General features: G+C 40.8%; 1 protein-coding gene across 5 annotated transcripts in view; it reads right to left on the reverse strand.

Moving 5' to 3' along the window:
* The window catches only part of CNTNAP5 (contactin associated protein family member 5), a 272,841-nt gene that overhangs the window by 17,302 nt on the left and 242,655 nt on the right, over positions 1–12,884 (reverse strand). For all 5 annotated transcript variants that reach the window (XM_069020986.1, XM_069020988.1, XM_069020987.1 and 2 more), the window contains one exon: positions 1,177–1,307. In XM_069020986.1, the coding sequence (XP_068877087.1) occupies positions 1,177–1,307 (131 nt within the window). The remainder of the gene's footprint in view (positions 1–1,176; positions 1,308–12,884) is intronic.

The following is a 12,884-nucleotide window of genomic DNA, read 5'->3' on the forward strand; positions in this document are numbered from 1 at the left end:
TGTCTAGTCACTTCAGAATACACTCAAAAGGAGGCCCCTCTAGAAATGTATTGCGAAGAATTAGTTCTGCACAGAAGAAAACCACAGAGCAGCAGACAATAGAAGATTGGTACTTGAGGAAAACCCTGGCTTTTAGCATAAACCTTTTTCATAGATAATGAGGCCTACCCACCACAGTTTGCCACCCCGAGATGGAAACTGTAGAGGAAAAAAAAATGCAGTGCTGCATGTTTCTGTCTTCTCATCCTATTCCTTAAGATACAACCTCTCTACAGACTCTGCCACCCTTCCCTGTTAAATGATTTTTGCCCAGATCTAGCCAATCTGTTTTGCAATATGAACTGCTGTAATTAGCCTTAGAAGAAAAGCAGAAGGAGCAGTAAGATGGTTCTCCCTGCCTTGAAAAAACAGATGATGCAGGGAAGCAAGGCAGATGAGGGGTTTTGTCTCTCATGAGGTTGTCACACTCAGCAAGGCTTGCTTATAGTTTCTAGGATGGGTCACTGACATGTACATGGTGACTGCACCCTGTATTCCCTCAGCTGTTCCTTTTCTGTGAGAGGATAAGGCAGCTGGGGTCACAATCTCCCTTGGGAAACATACCCTAACTGAAATTAAATTCCTCAGCTTTTTTCTCCCTTTTGCAGCTTTTTCATGATCCATATTGTGTTTCAATGGAGACTACAGATCACACAGACACTCCTAAGCCATGGAACCACTTCAGTGGTCCAGATGAATTTCTGGCCAAAGGTGTTTTCTAATTCACAGATTTTCAGAAGCAAGGTAAGGATCCCCCAATGGAAAACATCACTGTTTGATGTGGGCACTTTTTGAATAGGATCTAGATGGAGCTTTGCTCAAAGGGCTGTTCTGCTGCTGGATCAGTGTGAAAGCTTTGCCTCCTGCCAGTGATCAGACACTGAGATCAGGGAACCTGATTCCCAGAATTCATAGAACAATACAATGGCTTGGGTTGGAAAAAACCTTAAAGACCATCTCATTCCAACCCTCTTGCTGTGGACAGGGACACCTCCCACTAGACCAGGTTGTTCAGAGCCCCATCCAACCTGACCTTGAACACTTCCAGAGATGGGAATCCACAACTTCTCTGGGAAACCTGTGCCAGGGTTTGTGGCCTGAAGTGTAATTTAGCACTCAACATAAGCCATGGCATACCTGGATGACGAGCTCTCTGCCTTCCCTGTTAATCTTCACATGGTGTAGCTCTCGGTTGGCAAAATTTCCAGAGTCAATGGTGAAAATGAGGAGCCCATCCTTACTCAGCTTGTATCGGACCTGTAAACTTCCTTAAAAGCAGAGCAAAATTGCATGTATAAAACCTTTGTCAGTAATGGGATATCATTCAACAACTCTACAGAACAAATAACTCATTTTCTTTTTATTGCAATGGAGTAACAAGGTTAATAAGTCAAGAAGGAGGTTGAAAGAGTTCAAACTGTAATGAAAAGTGTGAAGAAAATAATGCACTGGAGGAGCTTTCCTTCCTTCTGGGTTAACAAACTGCTATGGAGACATATAACTTAATGAGTAACTAAGTACATCAAAGGCGAGTGTGCCTGTCTGCAGGTCAGACACTGAGCACTGCCAGAAGCTGATCCACATCATCCTGTGAGGGATCACTTCCAGCAGAGGGCATGCAGGGCTTGCACTGCTCTATTAAACTAATAATGCTGGATTTTATCATTCCTTTTCATCGAGATGTAACAGACAACACAGAAGACAGTGACAACTGGGAGAATGGTAACTTAATTTCAAACAGTTAAAGGCCTGTACTTGCATTATCATTTAAATGTAATAAAGAAGTATTTTTACTATTACTTCTAACACATTTGAAGGAATTAATGTAATTCATATAAAAATGAATGCCAAACATCTCATTCAATCTTGCTATCAAAAAGCATTGTGACTTCTGATAATTAACAGTACCATAACAAATAAAAATGCACAAGAAAACAAGGAATCCAGTATGAATTTTAATCCTTCAACAAATCACTACAGGGATTGAATATCTATATACACACACACACACACAAACACACGGAGGTACATATGGCATAATCTAAAAGGAAAATAATCTATTCTGGCAAAATCCTTTCAATCATACTTTTCTGAGAATTAAGGAGCAAGGAGAAAAAAAAAATCTGAAATTTTGGAACTCTTTTTATGCATCAGCAACCAAAATACATGGAACTGTAGCACCATAGAAAGCTTTTACTGTTTCCAAAGAGAAGATGAATGCTGACAGCACCCCAACCCTGAGAAAGGGTCCTGCATTTTTTCCATGTTCTCAAAATTGTCAGGAATTTTTCCACCTCTACACACCTCACAGTAAGCTGCTAGTCCTTCAAGATAGGACCCCTAGCCCAGTGAAAATAGTTCCCCCTTGTTTTCCCTTGACAGGATGTTTTGCTCCTAAGAGCTGTACTTTTAAAAAAGTATTACAAAATTCAGTATATCCCAGATGAGCACTGACACTCTCTGGGATTTGTAGGATAGAAAAAAAGCTTCCAAAATCAAGAGGGAAAATGAGAATGAACTACTAGGATGAATGCATTTAAGCTGATTGAGAGGTCTGCTGGTTCAGGAGAAATTTTAAAGTGAAAATAAAAAAAAAGGGATAAAAGGCATTTACATTCTCACACACAGTCATGGACTTTAGAGGGGAATTTGTGAAGAGATCAAGGTCAGTAAAAACTGCTAAATTATTCAGTGTGATATTATAGTTCCCAATTCACTTGCCCCAAATCATACTGCAGATCTCCCAGCCCTCATTGCATAGTGAGGGCAAGGAGGTGCTGTCTGTCACCATGAATGTCACACTCAAAGGTCCAAATCTAAATCAAAATCACATTATCTGGTACTGAACAAAAGGTGCATCAACAGGGATTAACAGTGTAAACATCTTAAAAACACTTTAGAAACACATGAGGAAAGAAGACCAAGTGCAAGGAAGCTCTTCACATTTGCTCTGGGCAGTGGGAGAGCTGATAAAAAGTGGAAAGTTTGACTGACCCTGAATACCACAGCTAAGATCACCACACAGAATAAGCTGAAACTAAAATGGGATAGTCTAACAGACTGGTCCAAACTAAAAATCATGTCTCAGCTGGAGCTTTATAGGCTGCCTCTTAGCTGGAGCCTTTGAAAGGGATGTAAAGCATAAAATGGAACAGGGCCTTAGTTTGTAAATGTGAAAAAAGCATCTCTGCTTTTTTTGAATGTTATGAACACACATGTATATAAAGAATAATTGGTACTACTGCATGCAGGTGATCAACAACAGCAACCAGCACATCTGTGTTCAAAGGGAGTCAGCATGGCATGCAGTCTATCCAGGCTCTCAGCTGCTGCAAACAGGGATTTACCCATTGACTTTGTCAGGAAAGCACTGATTTTAAACCAGAAACCATCTGTTCCATTTGTTGGGAGACAATGGAGGAGGCTCTTGGCATCCATTAAGAACAGATCTTACTTTCTATAGTGGTGCAATTTCACCTTAAATCATGTAAAGAGATCAGTGAACAGCATTTTATTTTGTCAAATTGCTTTGAGTTTCAGTGGCAACTTTTTTTATGGACAGCTGCTCTTCAAAACTATTGAATTCAAACTGGCATTTTGCCTGGGGCCAAATTTGCATTAATATAAACCAGAGTACATGGGCTCATCTCTTGAGGTGGTTTTGAATTTTCACCATTATAGATGAGAGCTGATTTTGCCTTGCATTCAATACCAAAACTTCTGTGCTCAGATTACAGAATAATTTTCTTGGCAGATTAAATTGCCATTTTATTACTTGACAAGCAAAGTAAATGGATTGTTAATTAGGATTATTATTAAGAATTTTATTTTGTCCTCTGAATTTTGATTATCTGGTCCACTGACTTTCTCCATCACATCAGACCAGTGTCAGTAACTGCAAATGGAAATCAGTGCATAAACCAGCTCTATTCTCCCTATTCTCTATTTTGCAGCATTTTTGCCTCACAATAGGGGTTCACACTAATCATGAGCAGTGTAATTTCTGTCAGTCTTGTTGTACTCATGCCTATCATCCTCTTTTCAGCTCTCCATGTCTGAGCATGCGCACCTAGAGTGTCATAATGCTCAAGCAATGTGCAGCCAGTCGTGTTCCTTCTCTAATGTACATCCAATTGCTGGACACAATTGCTACTAAGTCAATAAATGAGGAAGGGAAAGGAAAAGAAAAATTATCTTTATTTTGGCCTTGGGCTGGAAAATTTTACTGGGCACATTACCCCAGCAGTATTAGGTCAGAGTAGATTCACACATGACTGTTGTAGTTACCCATCCCCTTCGGCTTTGAATTCTGCATCTAGAACAGCCTGAGAGCGGAGCAAGCTTAGCTTAGCCACAGAGTTACTGAGCACAGCACGGCCTCTTGTCAGCACTTCCTGAAGAAATGATTCCATGTGGGCTGCCATGCTACTGGGATGAGACCACTGCCAGTGTCAAAGCTGGCTTCCTGCACATCACTGTGGTCTTCAGTCCGCAACCTGCAATACTAAAATCCACAATTGTAGGGCTGATTGACATCTCCCTGATGATATCAAACAGCTAAGAGCCATTTGAATAGGATTCCTGGGGGTTCCCTTGTGCAGGGGGAAGTCCTGGGAAACAGAGACCAAAGGGCAGTATTTATGTCATTCCGTGCTGGTGACTAAGTCGGGGGTGGCTTTTCTGAAACAAAACACTCCCAGGACACTCTTTGGATGATGATGGAGGCCAGCACTAGTACTTGCTAGAAGAACACTAATGATCAGTGTCAGCATAACCAACCTCCAGGCAGCTACAGGAATAGCATGGGGCCTTCAAACTGCTTCTTTTATCTGAGGGATAGGCTGCTGTAGCAGCTCTCAAGACTACTGGTAATAAGGATATAAAACTGGTTAGAGATTTCAAAGTCTTCAGTCTGAAGAACAAAAACATATTCCCAGAGTGCACAGTGTGAAGAAATACCTTGGTCATGGTGTTATATATTCTATGTCCCAAACCTGTGCTGACTGAACACATCAACAGAAAGCTGCCTTTCTTTCCTCTGTGTCTACAGCAGTGCCTGAGTGGAAAGTCAGAAACAATCTGTTGGCTTTGTGGCCTATGCCCACCAACTTTACATTAATTCTGGACTGTCAAAGCTTGTGTTGAAAATCAAATACTAATTTTTAAATCATCATCTAGAAAAGGGAAAATGTTATACAGAATGTTCCAGCTCAGGAAAAGACTCCCTTGTTTGAAAGACCTCACCCAGAGCTAGGTATTTGGCAAAAGGATTAAAGCAGCTTTGCAGAAAAGAGAAATGGATACCAGGAATTTGGTTTGTAAATCCATCATTCTTAAGTAAAATTCTTGTCACACATGTCACCAGGACCACACCAGGTCTTGTGTCATTTAGTCTTGAAGGACCAAAGAGCAAGGAAGGGAATGGCATCTGTTGGAGTCTGAGACTTCTCTGCAGGACCTTTATTTAGGGAAACTGGTTGTAAACGACCCCAAATTGAACCCAACAACTCTTGCCAACTTCAACAGCACTTGTTAATGACTTAAACTGGCTGGAGCAGCCGGCAAGACATCTTGCTCTGCTCAGAGAAGCTGAGGTTAATTCAGGAGCACGTGTGAGTGGCACATGTAAAATGTACGAATTTATCACCATCGTGTAACTTCATTAACACATTTAAACCAGGGCAGCTGAAACTCTGATTTGGGGAAAATGTGTATGTACGAAATAGTGAAACACTGCATTAGATAAAAGGGCATTGGACTACCCCTGCATGTCTTGTTGCCTCAGTGTCACCCAGAGGAAAGTGTTTAGGACCAACAGAACTTCTTACAGCTGTCTCAAACTCGCAGCCACCTTTGTTGGGCTGCTAGACTTTAACTACACCACCACATGCAGTCTCCAGACTCACCCAAGCTACAGCTAAAAAATAAAATCATTAAGGAAAGCACAAATTAAACAAAGGGTAGAATGTATTAGTGAGGCTACTGATGTTGCTATGATGAAAAAAAATTAAATTAAAAAAAATTAAAGTATTTAGCTCGAAAGCCATTTGCAGCCCATAAGGTGTAAATGTTTGTTCACTTCCGATTGCAGAACAGCACATGGCACTTTTCCATCCTCTCTACCACAAAATATATCTCTGGGAACTTGCACAGTTTCAGCGTGGCAGTGTCCCTCTTCATAGCCTAGATATTTAAAAATGAACCACTGTTTTCTCAGTTAGGAGCAGCTGGCTTAGAAACATGTTCCTTAATTAGCAGCTTCTCCCCAGGGATATTTACTCAGCAAATTTACTCTCCATTTGAAGTGCTGCTGGTGATTTTAAGAACAGAGCCCACCTCTTCAGTGTCCAGTGATGTTTAACTAAGCAAGTAGTTGCACTTTTTTAGGGGGTGACTCTTTCTATTTGTTTTGCATGGAAAAAAACAAGAAAAACTGTGGAACATACTTGCTGATATTATTACTCAGCTATTGCACTCACTTAGACAATACCGTTTCATAGGGTTTAGAAGAAAAATATACCACTTAATTTTTTGCAGTCTCTTTCGGTAATAAAAAAACCCAGGAGGTTATTTGAATGCCTCTCACACAATGCTTGAGACATTCAAGACTTAAGGATCATATTCAGACCATCTTATATTAAAAAAAAAAAAAAAGAAAAACAACACTTTCTCTTCGCATTGCACTTCTTCAACTTAGAAAAAAACCCACACACCAAAAGGAGCCTATCTGGAGGCCCATGACCTCAACTAATTTTACAATCCTGCTAGACAGCTGGACCCAGATTGAGATTGTCACTTAAACATCAATAAATGTAGCTGGTTCCCTTACGTGACTAAGAAATGTGTTTAACCTTCACAGACATCTCACTCCCACCAGCCGCCAGTTGGCTGAACACAGACTGACCAGCAATTAACAAGGAATGGGCAGATGCTTCTTGCTCCAAAGGTAGAAAATACAGCAAATCTAAAAAAATTACCCAGAGCATCACAGTCAGAGCTCATCTTGCACACACTGAGTGGCCTAAACACAGAGCTTATTCCAGTTATTTTAAGGGGACCACTTATCTGAACAAAACAGCTCATGTACATGGTGATGTGGCTGGGTCTAAAATGGGAATAGGGCTAACCCATGGATGTGGGAAAATCCTGAACACTGTCTCTCCAGCTCAGCTCATGGGTAAGCATACACAGTGGTGCTTTTATGTACCCTGGAGGACAGAGCACTGCCACAATTTGGTATCTACCAGCTTGATGGCTGCTGACCAATCGTCTTCCTTCTTTATGCCATGGTTTATCCTTGGTAAAATACATGAATGTTCATTCACTGAAAAATGACAAGAAATCTGTGAGGGAGGAGCAATTTAAAAAACCCACTATTAGTCATTACCATTTTCTCCACACTCCTAGATATTTCTTTTAGGTGAAGGAAGTGTTTACTGTTTCTTTTACAAAGTGATGCAACATTAACTATCTTTATTCCCTGAAGGTGATTGAATGTAAAGATGAAGGAGAGAACTGAGAGTTTCAGTTATAGTTAAATCTCCCTGAAAGCACCTGCTTTCTGGCAGTGAGATTTGTTCTCTGGTAAATTTTAAACCATACCTTTTCTACAGATTCTTCGAAATTTTAAAACACTTTCACTTTAAGACCCTTCATCAACAAAAGCTATCACAGAATCACAGAATGGTTCTGGTTGGAAAGGACCCTAAACATTACCTGGTTCCAACTTCCCTGCCATGGAAACGGACATGGGAACAGACACCTTCCACTAGACCACGTTGCTCAAAGTCCTATCCAACCTGGTCTTGAACACTTCCAGGGATGGGTATCCAAAACTTGTCTGGGCAACCCATTCCACTGCCTCAGCACCCTCATAATGACTTTCTTTCTAACATCAAATCTAAACATACCCTCTTTCAGTTTGAAGCCTTCCCCCCTTGCCCCATCACTCCATACCTGTGTAACATGTCCCTCTCCAGCTTTGTTGTAGCCCCCCTCTAAGTACTGGAAGGGCTCTAATTCTCCTCAGAGCCTTCTCTTCTCCAGGCTGAACCCCAACTCTCTCAGCCTGTCTTCACTGGAAGGGTGCTTCAGCCATCTGATCATTTTTGTAGCCCTCCTCCAGACTCGCTTCAACAGGTCCACATCCTTCTCATGATGGGGACCCCAGAGCCGTTTGAATGCTCTGGGTGGGATTTCACAATAGTGGAGTAGAGGGGGAGAATGACCTCCCTCGACCTGCTGGCCACGCTGCTTTGGATACCGTTGGCTTTCTAGATTGTGAGATCACGTTGCCAAGTCATGATGAGCTTCTCATTAACCAATGCTCTCAAATTTTTTCCTCAGGGCTGGTCTCAATCCATTCTACATCAGCCTATATGGGTGCTTGGGACTGCCCACAATCATATTCAGGACCTTGCACTTAGCCTTGTTGAACTTCATGATATGAAGCCTCTGTGTGATACTATTGAACCAAATGTTCATATCTGTGCTCAAAGCTCCCTTTCTGTCTTTAAACACACACTGGACGCTGACAGTCTCACACTCATTCAGTAGGCCCTATGGTTTACTCACCTTTGTACGAAGAAGAATCTTGCCAGACTTCCATCTCCCTCTGTACTTTTTACTTAAGAATAGCAGAGCAGCCAGGCTGGCAGGAAGACTTTTTATTCTTTACCCAGTGAATGAAATATAAAGTATCATCCTATGACTTGTATTCCAAAAGTTCAACCTGTCTTTGCAAATTATGCAACATCATAAATGCTGTGCAAACAGCTCTTGGTATAAAAGACTGAGATCTGTTGTGATACCCTGAGAAAGTCATCCCAGCCCGCCCTCACCGAGGATCTGCCTCAGAGTTTCCACTTTTCCTAGTATCCTTTAACCATTCTTCTTTCCATTTTGGCAGTACAGATGCCTGTTCAAGCAAGGACTTGTTTCATGCTGACCTAGCAAACAGCCATTATGTTCAGCAATGAGAACAAAGAAAAAGATGGTATGAACAGGAAAAAAAGAAGCAATTTGAGCACTACATGATGCCTGAGCAGGAGAGCGAGCAATAATCTTTTAGACAAAACTAGTGAAAAGTAATCATATGCTACTTCTAAAACCTCCTTGTCATTCTTAACTCATAATAAAGGCAGCACAGAACTTTGTGGATTAATGGCTTTCTAAGGTTAATGATGCTCGTTTGTGTTGAGCTCTAGTGAAACTGCCTGGCTGGTCACAAATCTCTGGGAAATGTTCTGCTCCTCTAACCAGCAAGCCCATCTAAGGATTGCCTGTTTCATGGGTTATGCCACTCTCTGCAAATGGAGAAGTTGGATCCTTTAGTTAGTGACCTCCTGATTACAGCAACCTTTCAAGGGAGATATCTGAGTTTAGAACTAGCTGCAACCACTGGCATGCAAGGAACTGACTCATGTTCTTAAGTCATCTAATGGGGAAAATGAGTGGAAGAATAAAAAATTTACCTAGTAAAAATCCTTTTGCAAGAACCATATAATGATAGCATTATATGACTTTTCTCTAGTAAAATATATGCTTATACATATAAGCTTTCAGTAATTTACCTTCAAATGCATACTTCTGTGATTTTTCAAAGAACCGTGGAATGGCTGAAGTTGTAAGGGATCTCTGGAGGACATGTTATCCATCCCTGTCCCACTAAAGGGACCCTTTAAGTCAGTTGCCCAGGGCCATGTCCAGATGGCTTCTGAATACCTCCAAGGATGGAGACTCTACAATTCTCTAGGCAAGATGTGCCAGTGCTCAGTCACCCTCACACTAAAAAGAGTTTTCTCTTTCTCTTTCTCATACTCAGATGAAACCTCATCATTTTTGTTTGTGGCCACTGCCTTTTGAGTGGCCTTGCAATGACATCTTCCAGTTCTGTCATCACTTGTGGGTGCATCCTACCAGAGCCCATGGATTTATGTGTGCCCAGTTCACTTAATGTCCATTCTCTGATCTGATCCTCTTTCACCAAGCATACATCTACCTTGCTCCAGACTTTTCCCCCCGTGGCTCCTGAAGGCCACTCTCACTTGTAAAGATTAAGACATAAACACCTGATTTCACTAAGAAAGGCAAGAAGGAAGAAGTCACCTTTTCATGATGCAGACATGATATGCTATGGCAAAAACTACCATGTTAATAGGGATACCACATACAAGATAGAGGAGGAGATTTGCTTGGACCCAGACTCAGTCTCCCAAGTATTGGGCTCTCTGTTGTGTACAAACAGCTACAGTGCTCCAAGGCAGCACTTAAACAATGGTTCTGCTGGGCGACAGTTTTTGCTACACTGCTCAGTCTGTCCACAACACAGATAATCTCAAGTCAAAAATAACTGAAAAATTACTATCAATTTTCAAGGCTAAAGCTTTTAATAAAAGGAGTTCTGAAATACCCTTCTTTCAGAGTTACTGAAGAGCAAATACATATATGCAGCATCTATTCAAAACAGGATGCTCTGTCCTTCCTCTTATTCCTTTCAGGACAGTTCCAGAGAAATCCAACAATAAAAATGACTTATCAGCTGCAAAATGTGGAGCTAGGAACTCAAGTCTTCTAGGAGATAAAGCACCTTCTATAAGCAAATGGGAACACAGGTCTCCTTCCCAGCTGATTATCTGCAGACTGTGGTCTGGAGTTTTATGCCAGAGAGCAGTAAGTTCAAAGTCAGTCTGTATATAGCCAGAGCACAGATCAATTATTAACTGCCTGTTCAACCCTTCCTGCTCTACGTAATCCAATTACAGTTCCCTTGTTTTCCCTTGTGGATCTTCAGAACATCTCTTGGCCCTCCAGTATGGCAAAATAATCTTCATGAGTACAAACATGTCCATGAATTCAGCTAATGAGACAGATCTTTCAGTTCTCTCCACTTGGAAAGCAGAGATAGAGATCTGCCAGAGTCCTTGGCTGAATGTTGTGGCAGCTTCTTCTTTCAAGTTAGTTTTGCACACTTAAAAATTTAAAGTGCCATATGCTAACAAAAACATAAAATGAAATTGCATTTGGGTGCCTAGTCTACCTCTTTCCTCAAAGACTTTTTAGTGCTGGATTTGAAGTGAAAACACTAATCGGCATTCCTATTTTCTGTGAAGTGTGCTTACAGCAGGGGAACATCTTAGTGACCAGTGTGATTTCTAACCACGGAAGTTTCTCTCTTTAGATAAATAAGCTGATAGATCTCCTGCCACCCCAGCCCTTCCTACTCATGGTACCAAAGCCAGCTTCCCATTTAAGGCAACTGGGGAAAATTTCTTCTACATTCATCATTACTGATCAAACTGTCTCTGGCCCCTCACTCAGTGAACAACATAAGATTTCAGGGGCCAACTGCAACAATTGCTTGACATTACATTTAGAAGACTTCTATGCTATCTGCCATATAATGGCTGTGAACCAGAGCTAGACTGGGAACGATCCTCAGTCACTCAGTTGCTTGTCTCCTCCACAAAGCTGTCTCCCATACTTCCCAACTTGCCTTTCTTTCCTGCTCCTGTTCTGTTAATAGCAACTATACCTGAACTTTGTCACCATTTCACACTTTGGTCACATAAATTGTGCAGATTGTTCAATGCCTGCTGCAAGTCTGTAAGGCACAAGGTGCTCTCTAAGGGGAGCTACACGAGCAACAGTGTAGTTGAGAGTGTCTTTCTGCAGCAGTTAGCTAATGTCCCAAAACTAAGACCCACAAGGGAGCAAGGAAAAAGAACCAGAAGAGTCATCCCCCAAATCCACCCAAGTCCTATTTCTCCTATTTTAGTTTTGACCCATTAAACTTCAGAGTATTCAGCATAAACAGGATGCCTCAAAGACTGAACTGGATATTTTTCATCTCTTTTCCACTGAGTAAGAAAATCTTTGGTTGTTGGGAGATGCAGCTCAACAGACTTGAAGGCAAAAACAATAAGGAGAATTTACATGCTTTCAATAGAAAGGCTGTTTCTGATTTAGAGACAGGAGGAGATTACAGGTGATTATGAGTTTATAAGAAAAAATGAATCAGTAGCTTCTCACTAATATTTACTTTTTTTTTTAGAGTGTTAACTCAGCTTATCTTTGTTACACATTTTGATTTCTTTTCCTATTCACTTCAAATGTCAGCTGATTTTAAGACTTTATAGGCCAGGGAAGTGGAGCTGATATGAGTCCTGCTACTGTATGCTGAGTATCAGAGACCTAAGAATTACTCAAGCTGTTTTTATTTGTACTACTGTTTTTAACTGTGCCTTTTTCCTTGTCTTTAATCTTTTCTCTTCAAAATCAGTCTTGCTTTCCAAAAGAAATGGAGAGCAAATGTCAGTGTGATGGCAATAGATGCTGGAGAGGTGGAAATAGAAAAGAAGGACTCAAAAGGTTTAATTTCTTATGAGATTAGATAATAAATACAGATAAGTTTTCAATCACTCTAGCATAGTTTGAGATTCTATCTCTCTTCTTTGATGCTAGCTATCTGCTTTTTTTCTAGATTAGGAATCATATTGTTTCCATGGAGAAAGCCAACAAAACTGAGAATCAAAGACTTGTGAAAACATTTTCTAGACAATATATTTCATCATATTCATATCACATTTGATTACTTGCAGGGGGGTAGGAAACATGAAGAAAGGAGAAGCGAAGTTTATTTCAACATTCTTTCTTTTAACATTTTTCTCTCCCATCGTTTATTATCTTTAGGGAACAAGGCACAGATAATATTATAAAGGTACTGGTAACTGTGAAATCGTGTAATTGCAAAAATGTACAGTGAAGAGCAAGCCTGGGAAAGAAAAAAATACTCTTTTCTTGGTAGTATCTTCACATGATGTGGATAATTTCTGTGGATTGACACA

This window comes from Aphelocoma coerulescens, chromosome 7, assembly GCF_041296385.1.
Source record: "Aphelocoma coerulescens isolate FSJ_1873_10779 chromosome 7, UR_Acoe_1.0, whole genome shotgun sequence".
Lineage (NCBI taxonomy): Eukaryota > Metazoa > Chordata > Aves > Passeriformes > Corvidae > Aphelocoma > Aphelocoma coerulescens.